This window comes from Dicentrarchus labrax, unplaced genomic scaffold (genome assembly GCF_905237075.1).
Source record: "Dicentrarchus labrax unplaced genomic scaffold, dlabrax2021, whole genome shotgun sequence".
Classification (NCBI taxonomy): domain Eukaryota; kingdom Metazoa; phylum Chordata; class Actinopteri; family Moronidae; genus Dicentrarchus; species Dicentrarchus labrax.
Window position 1 is genome coordinate 9,895,161 of NW_026136706.1, and position 20,008 is coordinate 9,915,168.

Below are 20,008 nucleotides of genomic sequence, written 5' to 3' on the forward strand. Positions count from 1 at the left end.
CAGAAAGATGGCCTCATTAAGATTCATATATTAGCTACATTTGCTTGTTCTATTTTAATCCCTTTGAATTCTGTTTTGAAAGTACATAATATACTCAGTCCCTCAGTTTAAGAATGGGCTCACACTGCAAACAACAATTTCCGGCATTCTCCTGTCAATTTTTAATTTTAATTCATTTAATTTTTAATGTGACTTGTGAGACAATTAGCCAGCAAACACTAATTAGAAATCTTGAGCGTTGTTAATGTTGCTGCTCTGTTTATCTTTTAGAGCGTTCTTCACACCGCAGTTTGAAGTGGAACGGACTGAACTTTAATTGAAAAAATAGGCCCAAAAAAAACCAGTCATGAATTATAAAGTATCATAACATGTGCTTCTTTTATTATAATGCCTGAATGTTAAAACATCAAAATAAGCTCTTTTATGCAGTCAACACTGAATAAATGTATTGCTTAGTACATGTAACTCACAATAATGCACATAATCTGGAAGGCTTTAGGCTGTAACATTAAGAAATATACCATGAACCATGATTTAATATGTGCTTGCATTAAACAAGATGACTTGATGCCAAAAGTAACAAAATTTTAAAGGGTTCAAAAGTAGGACAAAGTTTATAGAATGGGCACTGACACGTGCCTTCACCCTATCGTTAAGAATCACTTGCCTCCCCCTTCACCACTATTTTTTTAAAAGGGCAAAGAGGAAGTGTTTATCCAAGGTGTCAGGCAATAAATGTTTGAGCCCTTGACAGCAAAGTGAGCTGCAGACGATCCTGGCAGTGATGTGTCAAACTGACACCCAAAAACACTTCTCTGACTTTGACTCTGATCAAAAGGGGAATTTTATTAAGCAACCCAATTGCATCAGCAAATGATTCCGACAAAAAAAAAGAGCCACATTCATACAGAGAAATCATTCATATATAATGGCTGTGCACACACGGTGGACAAGCACATACATAGAATAACCTGGCCAGACACACACTTCATCCTCCAGGTCTTGCCACCAGGTCCATTTAGGTTCCCTAGTCCAACTCTGGTGCACTGTTGCTGGGATACAGGAGAGCCACCCCCAACATATACATACAAGAGAGCCAAGAAGTGGATGAGAAGAATTTACTCTGGTGAATCTCAGAGCTGCTCATATATTTTTTAAGACCAAAGCCATAAAGCCATTTTTCTCCCTCTTTCAGTAATGGTGTTTGTACATGTAGTATATGTGTGTGAGAACAGGCACCCATCTATCTATCTATCTATCTATCTATCTATCTATCTATCTATCTATCTATCTATCTATCTATCTATCTATCTATCTATCTATCTATCTATACACACATATAACAACACAGCTTAATTCTTTTGTGGTTTTCCATTGTCTAGAATAGAGGTACCTAATTAAGTCTTTTTCAGTAACAATATTTTAAAGTCTGATTAGGGAGCTGGTTACCAACATAGGTTACCAACTTATCCCAAGATTACTCCACAGTCAGAAACAGTCCAAAAACTAACAAGGGAAAATAAACACAAAGTATTAATCAAATGTATGTTTGTTGAAGCAGCCAAGATGTACATTTAGAAACACAGTCAGCCATACAGGAACTGTTAACCTGCTGCAAAGGACCTGCAGTTATGGCTGCCGGAGGCTGCATTACATCAACTCCGCTCTCCATCTACTTCCTCCCCTTTTTCTCTTCTCCCCTGGTGTGTTGTTCCCTGTCCTCCACACATACACAGCCTTTATGCACACAAGCCTGATGTTCAATCAGATAACCCCACACAGACGTTCCCAACCCCCAAAGACTAGCACTACCTCATACCACCCACCATCCTCCCTCTCCACACAGCGTTCAGCTGCAGAGCTGGTCTAGACCCCAGGTTCTATAAATAGCAAGCAGCACCCATGTCTACCACTGCCAGCAAATTGTGCATTGAGCAGCTATATCTCCAACCACGGATCAGCACAGTGAATTATGACATTAAATTCTCAAATATATCTTTATGTGACTGCAGTAATTGTCTATAATATTAATACTAGTATAAAGGTACAAAAGATAATACTTATTTAACACTAGTGTGGTGCCGCTTATTTAGGATCATAGAATCTTTAACATTTGCTTTTACCATTTGGTATTGAGTATCAGCATTTAACATCCAGCCTGTGCATTTTTCATTTCTCTGTGTGCCTGAGAGTGTGTGAAAATGAAACATTACTTGTACTTATTATTACTTATGCAATAGTTTTTCTCTTCTCATGCTTTCTTGTTAGCAAAGACTAATGTATAAAATGTTAGCAGGCTTCAGGTCCTTAGACATAACGAATCATCACATATGCCAATTAAAAATGACACATGTGGTCTGTGTAAGATTATATTAGTTAACAATACCCTGACAAAAAGGCAAAATGTTTGTTCTCTTGAGAGCTGTAACTGAAAACTGAAAAGAATTACTCGTGTACCAATCTATGTTTTAAGGAGTTCAAGAAGACCAACAGTGTTGTGAACATTCACACACTGACCTTACATATGATCATAATGTAAAGACATAATAACAATGAGCACTATCAGTACCAGATGCATCCAGGTTGCTAGTTTCCTAGTTTCACATTATATATTATTATCAAAGAAAATGTCCACTATATCATCAGTAGAAGTATTAAAGTAAAATTTCCCCACTTTATTTTAGATTTAGATTTATAGATATCAGCAAATTAAAAAGGCCATGTCAGGAGATAAACTACAAAGAAAGGGAGAATTGTTTTGATAATTATAAACTTTATTTTTGATAAATGTATGACTTTTTAAGAGTTAGTAAACAACAAACAAAGCTAATTTATTATAAAACTGAAAAAGATATTACACACAAGTTGCTCTTCATCATCACTGAAAAACACATTTGGCTGATGTTTGTGTCATCCAATCCATGTTAAGGTCACATGAGTCATTCAGCAGGATGCAGTGACCATAGTTGTGTTAAGTAAATAAAGAACAGACCAGGTCTCATTGAGTGATGAACCTGAACTTATGCTCACTAGCCACTTTAAGAGGTACACTTGCATAGTCTAATGCGGTCAGTCTGCACTGTATCGTCATAAATGTGTAAATTCAAATATATGTTTTAGCATTGAGTTCATAGTCAGTGGTGGTGTTGTGAAAAGGACAAAACAGCTTTCAATATAAAGTAGTCCAGTACAACACCACCTTATGCCTGAAAATAAACATCATTACATTTTAACATATCAATATGAACAAGAGATGTACCTCAGTAGTCCCTTATTATATTCATGGCAGTGAAGGATGATTCTTCACCAGATAACTAAATCCTTATGTTTAAACTGAACTAAAGTGGCATGCTGACACTTTCTACGCTAGGCCTGTCACAACTGAGGAGGGGCCATATCCTATATGCATTACATTAAGGATAATGCCACTATGACCACTATATTCCACTATCAGAATTAATGAATGATGTGAAGGCCAGAACTGGCCGACGGTTGTAAGTTTGGAGGGGCAACGTACAGTTGCCATCCTGTGAGGTTCAGAAGATGAGACACTGGAGGAATACACTCAGTGTTATGAGATATATTTATGAGATATTCAGATTTTGTTTTTATTCAGTTTATTTCAGTGCATTCATTTAGAACAGTTTCACTGTAAGTACTTAGTTGGTGTCCTACATCAAGAATTAATGGACAGTTCACCCAGACCATGGTATGAATAAATGTAATTCCCTTATCTAAACATTGTGTCTCTGTAACTCTTCAGATCCACACTGAGAGACGTAGTCAGAGAGTTGAAACTGGCCCAACTTACTGATTCATTACTTCGGCCCTTCAATATGGCACACAGCACTACATGGTGACACCACTACAGAACCTCAGCAGATAGGCCTACTGTTGGGATAGATGAGCATTGCACTGACCTGACTCAACAGCCTGACCTTGATGGTGGTTGAATACATTTACCTACACAACTACAAAATCACAAAGGAAGCGTTGTGCACAAAGAGCAAGAATAAATGGAGGAATGGATGAAGAGGCCACTTGTAATGTGCAGTTTGAAGCAAGAGCACTGACAAGTGGTGAATTATGCATAGTGAGAGTAGCATGTGTGTGGACAGTAGAGAAAAGCCAAGGGAAATGGAAATGATGGAGAGAAAGGCCACAAAGAGAGGCTCTTTATTCATTGTACAAATAGAAAAAAAATATTTTTAATCTCAACATAATTTAAAATGTGTTTTTTGTGAACATTGGATAAAATGTGCCAGATTTGAATTTAGTCTTCAGAAATAACACAGGGAAAACATTAGCTATAGCTAATTAGCTTATTACATTTAACTCTACAGTAACTCTCCACAACAAGCATTCATATCCAAAACATTTTAAAATCAGCTGCAGGTATGTTTTGTGGTGAGTTAGCTTTGCATTCAGAAATGGCTACTGGCCATCACACATGCAAGCTTCCTAGAGAATATTATTTAATCTTTTAGGGATGCTGTAATGGTTGTAGTCACTAACATTTAAAAGTATTTGCTTGTCAGCCTGTTAGTCCTTTAGCTAGGCACTTGGCTTCAAATTGCAGTTAGGACACCTCTGGGTTTAAGCTTACTATAAGCTACCACTTGGCTGTTAACATTTTCTAACTCTAAAAATAATGCTAAAGATTGCTATAATATAGTGTTATATAACTATAACACAAACATTTTCAATGAAAACACTTTTAGTAATTTTGTTTTATCATTTGCAGTTTGCATTTCCTGTAATATTTTGTTTCAGTATCAGCAAGCTACATGGTCATGCTCATGCACATAGCGCAATCAATTTCTTATTTGGAATAAACCTGCCTCCTGCATGAATAGAGTCGGTCTTCTCTACTGTATTTTAATGTTGGTGATAATTGTGGTACTTGGAGAGCCTAATGTTTTCTGAGGTTGTGTGCAGTGTAAAAAGTATGAGAAACAGTATTCTTGATGAATATAACCCACATGTGAGCATTTAAAATCCAAACGGGAGTGTTTCATTGTTGCCATGACAATATTGTATGTAAATCAATTTAAATGGAGTAAAATGTTCTCTGTTGGTTGCATCACTCTGCACAACTGGCTATACAACCCAGTCAGCCAGGTATTATTAGAGCACAGACAATTTTGAGATCATTGTACTTGCAAAACAATTATACACAGTAAAAACCACCCAAGCAAATGCCGATCTTTTGTTTTGTTCAATGAACGTGTGTTTCAGTCATGTCAAAATTCGTACTGTCAGCAGTAAATGGAAACCTGCTGAAATATGACTTACATATTTTGGTAGACAGTGGCCATAATCATGGTATTAGAATTTGGTCAACTAGAAATCTGAGATAACATAAACATACATGTGTCAAAGCCTGTGTCTCCTTGCATTACTCTATGAACATATTGTACATTCAGTTTGTCTGTGTGTGTTGTGTGTTCCCTGTGTGCATACAGATTGTACCTCCGCATCACCCAGGTGTTTTAGCACCTGTCCCCTCAGGCTAAATGTCAAGATAAGAGACAGTAGTGCAGAGAAAAGTAGAGTATTCCCATCACATACATCTTTTCCGATTTACAGAGACTTTAAAGAGTCAAGGCGCCCATCAGACAAACAAAGATAAACAAGGCGTACCCCAGCAGTTTTTGAAGGGAGATATTTTGAGGTTGCTCTAAAATTCCTTTGATCTAGTTGGTAGCTGCCCAAACTAAAACAGAGGCAAATCTGAACGTGGGTTAGAGAGACGACATTGAAACACGGTGGTTACACAACAAAGCGCAATCCAATTCATCCCATTATTGTTATTATTTATTATTTAGCCCAAGATATTGCATAAAGCTAATATAGTTTTATATATATTTATTATACACTGCATTAACAAATTTTTATTATTTTTGACTGACATATTATCACCTCATTAATTTAAAGTAGCTCTGTTTTGGTCTCCACCAACTCTCTGAGGGAAACATCTGGCTTTCTAGCTGCTACTCGATTATATTCACCAGGTGTTCAAAAACAAGCTAAAGAGCTTTTTGTATAAAATTGCTACTGCTGTAAACAACGCTGATGAGAGGTGTGAGAGTGAAAACATTAAAGATGTGATCTATAAAACCAAAAGATAGAGCTGAAAGACACTAAAACTCTCTGCAGAAGTGAGGGGGAATTGCAGATGCAGCTGATAATTGTCTGTGTATTTTTTATACAAGTGAAACCTTTCACATTACATACAGTCATCTGACCCATAAAAAAATATGGATGAGAGCAGCTTTAAGCTTTTGTTTTAACCTGTAAGAGCTATTTTGGGCCTACCACATGAAGACAATTTAGATCATTTATAAAAAAGTGTTCTTAATTGATTTTCAGTACTGACACATTTTATTGCGATTTGTGACCTTCTAGTTCTCCAGCCAGACCAAATCATAAGCTAGTGACACTACCTAGACAGCGTTATCTTCTCTGAAAACCTCGCTTCATTGACATGAAAATACAAAGAAAAACACCCACACTGTTTCATTGACAGGTGACCAGAGCCACCACAGGAATGACTGTGTGGCACCAATATTTGAGAAAACAAAAACTAGTTATAACAAATGCAGTCTGTGCTGTAGCAGGCAAGCCTGAGCATGATCTATTGTTATTAAAAACCCTTTGTGTTTTTTTTTTTTTTCCAATGTCTTTTGCATTGAATAAAGTAATTCAAGGTTTTCAGCCAAAGGATGAAGGGACTTTCATTCATCACTGAGGCTGAGGCTGAGGCTGATCTAATAAGCACTTCCTCCATGCGCTTGCTGCTAGGCACATGAATGCACACACACACAGAGAACAGCACACGCATGTGAGCAGGGCAGGCAGTGTGAGAGCTTAGAAGTATGAAAACGAATGAATGAGCCTGGATAAGCTTCTCTCCCTGCTGACTGGGCTCATTGGTATGAGAGCTGCAGACTATACAGTGTTATGTGTGTGGCCAGAGGCAGTGGGGGAGATACACTTGTATGTATGTACTGTATGTGTTTGCTGTGTCTGTGAGCATGTATGCATTTATACTGACTCAAAATACTGTATGATTGTTGTTTTTGTTTGGGCAGGATGATTACGTATACCCACACATAGGTGCAGCACACCGTCATTTTTTTTCATCTGGCATCATTTAACACAGACCCTTTAAGGTTCAAATGTGATGAATGTTTAGCAAGTGTCTCTTCAGATAAAAGCGTGGGCTTAACAGCCACATATAGCCTGCATAATTTCTATTACATAAGTGCAAGGCAGTAGACCTCTTGTTTGTGCGTGTGTGGAGGAGGAGGAGATTGTTGTGATTGTACGCTGGGGCTTCATGTCGTGCTTTCATGCAGCCGTGGGGTCAGAAACCAGCTATGTGTGGATGTACTGCATATGTGGTTTAACCTTTTAACCGCAACAGCAGGCTTGTCAGCGAATCAGTCATGGCATCAGCATCGTGCTGATTGATGGACAAAATAGTCACATGTTACCCACATCAAGGTAATTGTAACTTGTCACTCTGCCCCCTCATGATCACTGAGAAGAACCCACATTCGTTTTTTTTTTTTTTTTGTATGGGTTCAATAGATGCTTAATTTATGTATGATGGTAAATTTGAAACTAATTTAGATGTCATCTGTAGTTGTCAGACTGCAAGCTAATGTGGTTAGCTTGAGTGATTAGCTTGCACACTTTCATGGCACTGTGGTCTGATGTACAGCATTTTAAAACTGAATGAACTAATGAGTTAAAATTGCATTTTCTTTGTCCATTAAGCAAAACTTATTGTGGTAGAAAATTGATGAACTCATTTGTTGAATAACCCAAAAGAGGCACTGTGACCTTTGCGCCAGAGGAGGTTCAGGCTAGTCATGAAGAGAATTAGACCTTAGTGTGTTTCAAGTTCTTCATATGTGCTGTGTTGGAAACTGGTTCCTACTGGATTTTGTGGTTAAGGGAAGAAGACAAGTTACATTGCTCCTCTTTTTGACCTTGTTCTGCAGAGTTGTTGACCAGTTGACACCATACGTATTGTATTTGCTCCTTATACTATTGCATGCATGTAGGAACTTTTTGACTGAATTTCGAAAAGAAAAAGTACCATAAATGAACCTTGAATCCTTTAACAAGCTGTGTTTCTATTATATAAAAAAATAAAACTCCAGCTCCTACATACACCCTTTAGATACTTTTAGAGAGACATTCAGTAGATGAGGTTTGTCAAGTGCTCGAGAGTAGCACTTAAGAGCAGAGGGATCCACTAACCACTCAAAGAGGCAAGGAAGAAACTGTCTGTTGGTTTAAAGCTTTGCAGTGCTGCAGTTCCAAGTGAGTTGTTTTCCATAATAAAGTTTCCACTCAGCAGTCTTAGTCATGCACTAAAACACTGTGTTTTCATTGTTTTTGCTTATATTTTCTCAAACAGTAAAGTGCACAGATATGGAAATAAATGTGTGAAAGCGTGGATTACTGAAATAGATCTTTCTCTGCAAGTAGCGACGTGATGGAAAAAAAGTCAAAGGATGGAGGAACAACCGAAGACATCTGGGACACCTCATGATGCTCCAACAGAAAGTCTTTTAAATGTTTTTGCCCTCCCTCACCAAATATGACAAATTCCACAATGTGTTTGCGATGTTGACCAACAGGAGCACAGAACACTTTTACCTTTCCATCAGGTTTATTAAATGTAGTGTTTGCATTGTGAAACGTACCATTCAACAGATTTGTGCTTGACAGATGCTCATGTGAAACTGGCCTATTCCTCTTGTCTCTTTTAAAGTGTGCTGACAAACATCGGGTTGCTGTGGGTGTCCATGTTTTCCCAAACAGATGGACTGAGACATATTTAGATCGGAAGTCGGGAACCCACTCGGAACTATCAACTCCTGACTTGCAATTGACTGCAGCATAAGTCATGGAATGAATTTATGACTCTATGACTCTAAGTGTGAGTGTTTTTTCTCAGTCAATGTGTTTTACTCATGAAGACAATTTGCAGGACATCTTTGTCATTTTTAAGCATTTACTGCCTTTTAAGATGATTGATTTCTCCAATCTTCTCTCCCACCAGGCTTGAACATTCCGTAGCCACGGAAACACGATCATAAGAAATGCTGTGTGGATTGTGTGGCGCATTGAAAGTTGCCTAGCAGGGTGTTCCTTCATAACATTGTCACTTGAAGTTAAAAAACAAAAAAAAAAGTTTTCTGTCAAAAAAAATTTGACTAGGATTTTGTTCTCTCAAGGAGCCACACATTACACAAAAGACGAATTACTGCAGTGGTTGATCAAGTGAATGAAAACAGACTTTGTGAGAGCGAAGTGATATAAAATTGAAATGAAGGGCTGTTTGAAAAGCTCACTCCATTATATTTGCACAGCGTGAGGTGAGGCAGGCAGTCTGTCGTCACCTACAGACAAAATGGACAAAGCATTTTGAAAGCCCACACAAAATCCTGAGCCGGCAATGTCTCTTCCTCAAAGGCACACAGAAAAAATAATATATAGTATCTTCATATCATACAGATTCTGTCTTAGTGAGCTCTTAAACGGCTCAAGAATGTTTTTTTGTCTCATGCCACATAGCCAGACACATGAATCCTAACATGACATTTTGTCAAATATTCTGCTGCTGTTTAATATTATTGTAATGTGTAATTCATATAATTCATCTAATTTCTATTCAAAAACAGGACAAGAACAAAAAACTAAAAAACAGTGAGTAAGGCAAATGACTCCATGAGCTTAAAGAAAGCTTTAGTACTACCTTAAGTGATTTGTTGGGATGGACGGTGCGCACTGAACGCACACACACAAACACAAGCACTGTACTTCTTGAAAATATGTCTACCTCTGTCTCACTTGTATACAGTTTACTGAACATTTCTCTTCTCTTATTGCTTTTCCCCATCTCCTCTTCTCAGCCTGACATCAACTCCTCCTTAATTGATCTCACACTGTGGCTTCTGACAGGCAGTTGACACATGGTAATGTGAGACTAGCTGGAAGTCAGCCCACTGAATCATTGCACGCATGGAGATCTGGTGAGGGAGTGAGGTGATGTCATCTATACAAGCCCATGTTTCACACTGTCAGAGGAAGGAGACAGGGGTGGGGCAAAATCTTAACTTCCAACAATGAGTTTAATAAAATGTTTTCTTCAACGAATTATGTGCGCTTTTCTATCTGATAAATTATGTTAAAACCATTTTGCCAATGGCTAATTACTGATAATTTCAGCATTTATTCACTACCATACCTACTCCACTACGTACCTACGGCATTTGTCTCTGCAGTGTGAAGTGGCTGTTATGTTGTTCAAGAGTAGGCTTAAGACATTCCTCTTTGATAAAGCTTATAGTTAGGGCTGGATCAGGTGAGTCCTGAACCATCCCTTAGTTATGCTGCTATAGGCCTAGACTATCGGGGGATTTCCCATGGTGCACTGAGCTACTCTCTTCCTCTCTTTTTCTGCACTCATTCATGTCCCTTTAATGCATGTTACTAACTCCACTTCTTCCCGGAGTTCTTGTGCTTTCTCGTCTGCAGGTTCTCATGGATCCTGGTGGAGCCTCCTGCCATGGTCCTGCTGACTGCCATGCCAATACTGTTGTTGCTGTGCACCTGTCTGTCTGTCTGTCGCTCTCTCTCTCTCTCTCTCTCTCTCTCTCTCTCTCTCTCTCTCTCTCTCTCTCTCCACCCCAACTGGTCGAGACAGACGACCACCCACCTAGAGCCGGAGGATCTGTCCTAGGTTTCTGCCTTTTAACAGGCAGTTTTCCTTGCCCTTGTCGCCAAGTGCTTGCTCATGGTGGTACTGTTGGGTCTCTGTAATTAATGTTAAAGAGTTCGGTCTAGACCTGCTCTATTTGAAAAGTGTCCTGAGATAACTTCTGTTATGAATTGGCGCTATACAAATAAAATTGAATTGAATTGAATTGAATGTTTTGTTTAGTACACCATTGTAAATATTCAGTGTCAATATGAGAGTTGGTGCTTGCGTGACAAATTCACATAATTCTTCGATTGGAAAGAGATTTAGATCCGCTCCAAAATGTAATGGGTTCTTCTTTGGTGCATGCTACACCCTTCCACCAAGTGTGTTTTTCTTTAATCCTGCTGACAGACAAAATCCACACATAAACCCAAAACAGCACCAAAAACAGCATAACCTCCTTAGCAGAGGTAATTATGTTTCATTATGTGGGAGCCATGAATGTCTGTACAAATTTGGTGCCAATCCATCAAGTAGATGATGAGATATTTCACAGGGTGAGTGAAATGTTTGACCTGCTGATGCTGAAGTCAAAAGGCTTCATCCTCTAGGGAACGTGGATGTCTGTACCATGATTTTGTGACAATCCATTTAAAAGTTGTTGAGCTATTTCAGTCTTGACCAAAGTAGTAGATTGACCAACCAACTGCTATTGCCATCCTTAGATCATAGCTCAAAACTCTCAAATTCTTAATAATAACCCTACATTGGACATACATTTTTGTTCCTGAAGGCCTGATTACAAAAATGTGGCACAAACAACTAAATTATTCTGTAAAATTACTGGTAATTATATCTAATTACCTAATCTATGGACATAGAAAGGATGTTTTTACAATGCAATCTAATGTAAAATGTGATTGTGCTGGGGTTATGGGTAATCATACATTCCCTTTTAAGATTAATCGTTTATTAAAGGAGATTAGAAATGTGAATGGGGTCAAGATGTCCCAGTAGTGCACATTTTAACAAGCTCCAGATCCAAAAATATTAAAACACTTAAAACCTAATTGAGTTCACACATGAATTTTCAACTGCAATGATCTGAGACCACCAGTAAAACATTTCCATTTTTCCAAACAACATTTTCATTTCTCCAAACAACTCATTTTTATGTTTTCCTGACAACTGAGTTATTGTGGCCATGTGAATAATGATTGCTCTCTAAGAAGCAACGGTGAAAGTATACTTTGATGTTGTTATAGCACCACGAGAGCACCTCTTAGGAAAGAGCTCACTGTGGATGTTCTGGTCATACAAAGTGTTGCTGACACTGACACTGAAGAACATCACAGTGCAAATATGCATGCGTTATGTTCAGTTTCTCTTGATTTTGTATTTAGAAAGTAGTTTTTTTTGCAGAAACAAGTGTGAGCGCAGAATCTTTGTAGCTTTTTGATGTAATAATTGATTTTCCTAGGTTATACCTAAGTAAGTATGTATGTGGTCATCTGTCAGACTAAGGCAACATTTATATACTAATCATATTTTTTCAGCTGACATTCGTCTGTGACTAAGAGCCTATTATGAAATTCAAATTACAGTAATGGGGTTAGAACCATTTTCTTTACAGCGACAACTAGGACCCAATATGGAAAACATCACTTTTCATTGATTGCAAATTCTATAGTCAGTACTCCACTTGAGAGTGGGGATGGGGTAAAAGAAAAAAAAAAAAAGTGGCACATGGAATATGAATGAAGTCAGATGAGGTAAAGACTTCCCAGAATGCAAATGACAGTCATTATGACAGACGCTGGCAACGATTAGCATCAAACATCTGGCTGTTAGTGGTTTTCCAACTGTGAAGAGCTTCTATTTCAGATATACAGGCTGCATACAGCCTTTTTATAATTCAGCTCAATAGCCCTATTGCAAAGCTAATCATTTCAATATTTTGTTGACAGAGGGTGATTTTTTAATTCTGTGGTAATTTGTAATGCTCCACTTTGTGTTCTTGTTATACTTGATCACTCTACATTTGGGGCACATTATTTTAGCGGAGGCAACCTGCGAAGACAACTTGACATATCTTTTTTAAAAGGTTTTAAGTTGATTTTGATTTTGAACTTGTTCGCAAACAGTTGCCTATTTACACATCCAGCAGATACAGAGAAACATCCACCTGATGAATGTAAGTCCAGTATTCACTATCCTTTTAGCTCTATTTTCGTATCCAGTAACTCAGCTAAACAGCTAGTCACGAACTGTCTACTGGTTGATGCTGAGCAGGTAGTGTTGCCTACAGTGAGTTCTTAGGGCTTTTTTGCTGAAACAATCTGTCTGCTGTGGTGAGAATCAACCAAGACAGTAAAGTTGTGGGCTGAATACTAAAACAATGTGCTCAAAGACACTAAAAAGTAAAGCTAACTAAACCCTAACCAAGGGAATTCAGAGTCAAGTGATCCGTTTCACATACATGTGATCCATTGTTAATGTAAAAATTCCTATTGTTTATTTATTTTTTTTAAATAATTTTGAGGACTGCATAATTGGTGGCTCTTTTGAATGTATCTCTAATTTTACTTTTCTAACCTGCCCTTGCCACAGGACACCCTTGTGGTGAAAGTAAGAACAGCACAACCAGAGTGAAAACTACTTTGAACTGAGCTATCAGTGAAAGCACATAAAGAACAATAATGATCAGCCTTAATTGTGTAGTAAAATGGTTATTTTGTCTTCTCCCTGTAGGAATCAATATTACCTACAGAAAAAAACCTTGAATTATGCGAGGCATAGATTAGCTAGTTGCTGACTAAGGTCTTTGGTTCCTGCAGAGTGTTCAGTGGGGCATTCATGCTACAAATGTTGTGTTCCACCTTAAAAGTTAGACTCCTAGTTAGGCATCTGGAGATTGTTCTGTCATGTTGCGTGCTGGAAATATCCATTTGAGATAGGACACAGAGGGATACCCCTGATTGGTAACAATGTTTACATACTGCATGCATAGCACTCAAATGAGACTCCATTGGAATGAAGCATGCATCATTACACCACCATCAGCAGAAGCTTGTAACAGTCACACAAGACAGAACGGATCCATGATTCAAGCTGTTTACACCAAGTCCTGATCCTGTCATCAGCATGTGGTACCAGAGATCAGGATTTGTTGGATTGTGCAATGTTTTTTCTCCTGTTTAGTCATCCTGTTTTGCTGACAATCATGTCCTCATTGTAGGTTTATCTTCTTCCTCACAGCTAGGAAGGTGAATGTGGCCGTTGCTGAATTAGCCCACCCACTACCAGACAGAGACAACCTTGTACATACAAGTTTTTCTCTGAGCTGGTATTTGCATATTTGTCAGCTTGAGCAAGTCTGGTCATTCCCTTTGACCTCCCTCAATGTCAGCGTTCACCTACAGCCCTACTACCTACTTACTGTCATCGGTCTCAAACCCAAATTGACTTGGGGCCACTGCTGGTATTGCCATTTCACAAGAGGGCCACCTCAGTGTTCAAGAACTCATCTACTTAACAAAAAATTGTACTGAAAAAAAATACCACAGGGGAAGGAGGGATGAGGTGCGCCGGAAATAGCCCCTGGGCCAGCAGTTTGAGATCCTCTGTTTATCCATTCTATGTCCTCTCTGGAAACTGTACATGAGCCCTTTTAGGGTCTGAAAGCTTGATATACAGAAAAATGCAGCCACATACCCACAACATATATCCAAAAAGCTTGTGTTAATAGTTTTGCTAAACTAATGAAGACAGCATTGTTTAAATTTTGGTCTCTCCACATTTGGTTTGCTGTACTGTAGTTCTAGTCAGAGTGTTTTAGATCGCCTCGTTTTCCATTTTTGCGACATGAATGATTGAAGAGTTTTGTGTGGAAAACATTTTTGTTGTTGGGTTAAACAAGAAGCAATTGAACCCTTATTTTAAGCTACACACTTTGGTTAAAAGAAATTTGAAGGCAATTTTGTGGAATCTTCTGATTTCCAATGAAACCTAAAAGAGAAGCGCTGTCTCTGTTCCATAAGCCTGAAAGCAATCAATGTGCTTTGTGGGGAAACGCAAGCCAGTAAGTACATAAAATCTGCTTGGCCTCAAACATCATTAGCCCCTGGCCTTCCTTCTGTCCTCCCCTTTTGGTCCATTACATCATAACAACAACACAACACTGACATGGTTAGGGCTGCACTCACTGAGGGACAGAGCTGGACCCATATACAATGATAACTTGTCTTTGTTTATTCAATACACACCGATCGGCCACAACATTATGACTTCCTGGGCACCCTGGCAATTTGAGCTACAGTAGCTTGTCTGTTGGATCGGAACACAAAGACCAGCCTTCGCTCTCCATGTACATCAGTTACGTACATCAGTTAGCCCATGACCCTGTCGCCGGTTGGACCACTTTTTTGATAGGGAACACCCCACAAGAGCTGCAGTTTTGGAGATGCTCTGACCCAGTCGTCTAGCCATCACAATTTGGCCCTTCTCAAAGTTGCTTAAATCCTTACGCTGCCCATTTTTCCTGCTTCTAACACATCAACTTCAGTCTCATAAATACTTTCTTATTGTATCATTCAGTTTAGTTAATGTAATTACCAACCAACACAGTGCTAATCAACTTATTATCTCTCTCTGTCTGTTTCGATGACTTTCTCTCATTAAAACAAAATAAACTCTTTTTGCTGTAAACTGAAATAAATCTATTCAGTGAGGCAGTTTTCCTCCTTTACTCCTTCTACTGAGTGAGATTTCACCAAAACATTGTTTCACCACCTCTGCTACTGGGTGCTACAGCACTTTTCACTATAAACACATAGAAATACAGTATAATCCAAACAAAAATGAGTTGTTGCATCTTCCCACACTGCACAGTGAGGACAGAAGTCATGACTAACTTTGAGAAGTTAGCCAAGATGCCAAAACCTCCCACACATACTGCACCATCTCACAGATTTATATCCCTGTTAGAAAGTGAAAGATACAATCTGATAATATTTGAATGAATGGATATGGAAGTCTTTGGTGATTGCCGTGTATTTCTCCCTGCTGTGTTCATATCAAATAAAAAATGCATTTATGTGTTATTGGTGACCCAGTTTGGGGAGTGGGATGGGTTTAATAAATGTAAGACCTCTACATTTACACACATTTCATTTCAACCTGAATGGGAACAAACCAGTTTCTGCTGTGTATGGTATGCACATATTTTGTTTCTTAACTGAATGAGGAGAAAGGTCAAGGGAGACGTTACATTTTTCGTCAGGTCTCTGTGTGTGAATATGTTCATCACACATGAAGAAGCTGTGTCCTTCGATAACAAGAGAGACAATAACAAGGAAGGCTTATTTTGCACTCAGTCTTCCATCCATCAAAACTTTCACTTTCAGATAGTGTTTCATAGTTTTTAGCATGTTTTTAAAGCTCTAACTGGGGTGATTGTTATTGTCAAGCATGAGGTTGCCATGGAGATTAATGCCCAAAACACATCTTTAGCAAAGGATATATGTGAAGGACATACTGGCTAAAATGGACGATATAATGGCCCAATCACACATATACTGTAACCTCTCGATCCCACTTTGAACCCTGTCTGCACTAGAAAAAAATGACATAACTGGTGCAACTATACTGCCTCTTCCTGTCTCTTCCTCTGTGGCTGTCTCTCACTCCCTTTCTCACACACACACACACACACACACACACACACACACACACACAAATACAGACATACAACCTGCACCTGCACAGACTTCAAAAGAAAACACTGAAGAAATGTGATGGTGGTGGGAATGGAGAGCATATCTTTACACTCAAGGCTTTTTCATGAGAGGCTCAGTTGATTCAGCGACTTCAGTAGCAACCATGCATTAAGCCACTCAATGAAGGAGGAGCAGCTTCCTGCATGGGACCAGGCAATCACGCTGTTCTTTTCCAGCACTTTCTCCTCCCTGTCTGTCTGCCTGCCTGCCAGCCTGCCGAGGGTGCTCTGCAGCATCCTTCTCAGCTTGTGAATCAACCTCCCTCCTCCTCCTCCTCATCCTCCTCCTCCTCCTCCTCCCCCAGCTCCTCTATACAGAAGTGAAAAAAACAAACCCCCCCTCCCCTCCACCAGTCACTCTGCCCAATAATAATATAGCTCCGCAAACAACACGGTTTCTCGTGGGTTCTCAATGAATTATTCACATCCATATCCAGAATTCACCCCGTTTCTTTAAGAATAAGGAATAATCGCTGCAGTCAGCTCCAGAATGCACCCAGAAAAGGGCTGCAATGGGCGGCAGAGGCTGCTATAAATACTCCCACCCCCCTCCATCCCCTTCACCCCCCCTCAACCATCTACATCCCTCCCTTACTCTCCCTCCTTCTCCTGTGAAAAGCACATCAGCTAGGACAGCACTGCAGGGTCCCTCCGCTATCTAGCTGGGCACTTTTTTTTTTTTTTTATGCAAGGGAGGGACACCAGTTATGTCATCGCTCCTACACCATTCGTGCCTGCTTGCTTGCTGATGCAACGGGAGGGTGCTATTCATTGACTTTCTTTGGACTGTTGTTTATATCACATGTGTGTAGGATACTGCAGCCTGCACAGCATGCTGAAGATGGGGCGCACACACTGTAGCTATACTGCACATACCGGTGGGAGCCGGAGTACCCAAAACTGAACACACACACATGCCAGCCTCACTCGCCGTGCACACGTGTCCGCGGGGGCAAAGCTTTATGTAGATGAACAATGGGTGACTAATGGAATACCCGCAATTCTTTGCCGTCAAGGCCCTAAAACAAAAAGCCACTATGGCTGATAAGCTTTTGTCTGAAGAGGCTTTGGGTCCTTCTCTGTGCTGTTCTGTCTAAAATTACCTCCACTCTCCGGAGGATTGGAAACGAGGAGCTGCTCGTGGTGCTGAACTTTCAACACAAACAGAACAAACAGGTCACCAAATCTAGCGCAGCAGCTGCGGTACTCACTCCAATTTCAACTTTTACGACCCCTTTCCAAGACTGCATGCAGACATCACTCTCTACACTCTCTGTCTACAAGCCTCATAGTATGTGAATAACGACGTGGGGAAGCCAGAAGCCAATGAGTTAGAGTCTTACACCTCGGTCCTTTGTCGGATGTTGGCGGCCTAGAGCTTAACACACCTCTTTATGTATCTACCCACCTTACACAGCTGAAAGTTTTCCGACACTAGCGTCTCTTGGATGTCGATTTCCTTGGGAGTTGCCGCCGCGGTGGGAGTCCCGGCCGCGCTGCCGCACGATGGGGATCCGATAGTCCCTCCTGGAGAGGAGGTGGTCAAGCCGTCTAACACCTTCCGAATCTTCTTCATCTTCTATCGTGCTTTTGTATATGTTCAGGTGAGGTGTAGAGAGGGAGAAGACCACTCTGCTTTCTTTGTTTTCCCAGAGTTCCCGGTCTCCTGTCAGATGCAAGATCCCAACTCGTTTAGGCAGCTGAAGAAAGAAAAACGTAGCTTCCTGCAGCAGTAACAGGGTAAGAGGCCAACTCTCTCTTTCTCTCTCTTAGGTGCAATTTAAAAAGTCATAGAGGCACCTCATCTTGCTGTCTGGCTGTTGTTCACACACACACACACACACAAAAAAACTGAATGCGTCTGAGCCACTCTGATCTGATGATTACAGCCAATGTTGCAGATGCAGGTCGCCTAGATCTCCTATCAGAGCATGCACCGACGGCCACTGAAACTACTCAACTTCATCTTCCTCCTGCATCCTAAAGTAACATCCACTCCCGGGCTTGGAGCAAAACCCCACACCTCAACATAATCAGGGGAACCGAGCAGCGAGGTTTTAGACGTATCAGACAGAAGTGGACAGATCAAAAAGGAACTTCGAGCAGGTCAATCCACTTTCTCTCCCCACCCCCCCACCCGCCCCCCCCCAAAAAAAACACTTTCACAACACTGTGGTTGCCAGTAACAGGAAGGAGAAGGAGGGTGAAACGGGACCGAAGACGCAGAGGCAATGCAGTTAAACGCGGTTTGACTCCACAGTCAGGCCGGAAAACGAGACAACTCAACCATCGAGGAGAAGAAATGTGGAAAACAGAAGATGCTCTGCGCGTCGGCGGTGTGAGCTGGAGGTTCAACTATGGATGGATGTGAGTCGGGTTTTTGTTTTTTTGAATTTCATCCAGCTGCGTTTCAGCGTCGCTTCCCTGCAGTCCAGAGACAGGAGACGGGAGCTGTCCGCGGTGCTGAAAAACCATAACCAGCCGGCCCCGCCCCCCCACCCCCCTCCCTCTCTCTCTCTCTCTTTCTCTCTCTCTCTCTCTCTCTCTCTCTCTCTCTCTCTCTCTCACTCTCCCCCCTCTACTCACCAGCGATTGGGTGAAAGCTCTTAATCAAAGATACTGAATGATGAAGAAGAAGCACCCGGGAAGTGGCAGTTAACCCAAGAGTTCACCCAAAATAAATCCTCCCGTGCCTTCATGGAATAATGTATCAAACGTAACATGGTAAAGAGGTCTAAGAGGAGAATATATCAGAGATGTTGCATCCAGTTGTGGGGGACTGTTAAAGCTGTCATGACTGCTGTGTTGTGGTTTTCGTTAACTGCCTCCATTTGCAGCTGTTAATTTCCTGCCTGTTCGCTCAAGCGTCTCCATCAACAGGATCTGCAGAGTGAGATAATGTTCATGCACTGATATCAGTACTGGCAAAAACTTTGAGCTATTCCTTGAAACAAAAGATCAAACAAAAGATGATGTAGATGCTCCACATCATCCCTCTGTAGCCTCTCTTCGCTGGAGTTTGATGTATTATTTTGAACTTACAAGTCTTTGCAACTTAGGCCCTTTGAATTTAACACAACTTTTAACCTAAAACACATTTGTTTATATGTTTTTTATTTAGTATTTTCCTACAGTATGGATGTCATACTTTCTTATTCTACATGGTTTTGGTCTTCTCCTATGTTCTTATTTTTTCTTCTTTCTTATTTCTTATAGCGTTAGAATGCACTGCCCTTCATACGAACAATAGATAGAATTGTCCTGTACAGTACAGGACGATTCAAAAAGGTCTTTCCAAAAAAACAAGAGCACAATATGACAGTAGTTGTCAGGCGTTGTGGTGATCTGTTGTATCTGTATGTGTAAATGTTTAATTGAATGCACTTATTTAGTACCTTTCAAGTCTTCCGACCACTCAAAGCACTTCACACTACACGTCACATTCAGCCATTCACACACATTCATACACTGACGGCACAGCATCGGGAACAAATTGGGATTCAGTA

At 40.1% G+C, this 20,008-nt stretch overlaps 1 protein-coding gene across 12 annotated transcripts in view; it reads right to left on the reverse strand.

The window, feature by feature from the left end:
* Positions 1-19,000, reverse strand: part of stxbp5l (syntaxin binding protein 5L) — a 380,881-nt gene extending 361,881 nt beyond the window's left edge. For 6 of the 12 annotated variants that reach the window (XR_007885269.1, XM_051404539.1, XM_051404538.1 and 3 more), the window contains exon 1: positions 17,911-19,000. Coding sequence is in view for 11 of the 12 variants with exons in the window: in XM_051404539.1 (XP_051260499.1) it covers positions 17,911-18,078 (168 nt within the window). In the remaining variant the exon portion in view is untranslated. The remainder of the gene's footprint in view (positions 1-17,910) is intronic. The other 6 variants (XM_051404545.1, XM_051404543.1, XM_051404546.1 and 3 more) reach the window with 2 other exon arrangements.
* Positions 19,001-20,008: the final 1,008 nt, after the last annotated feature.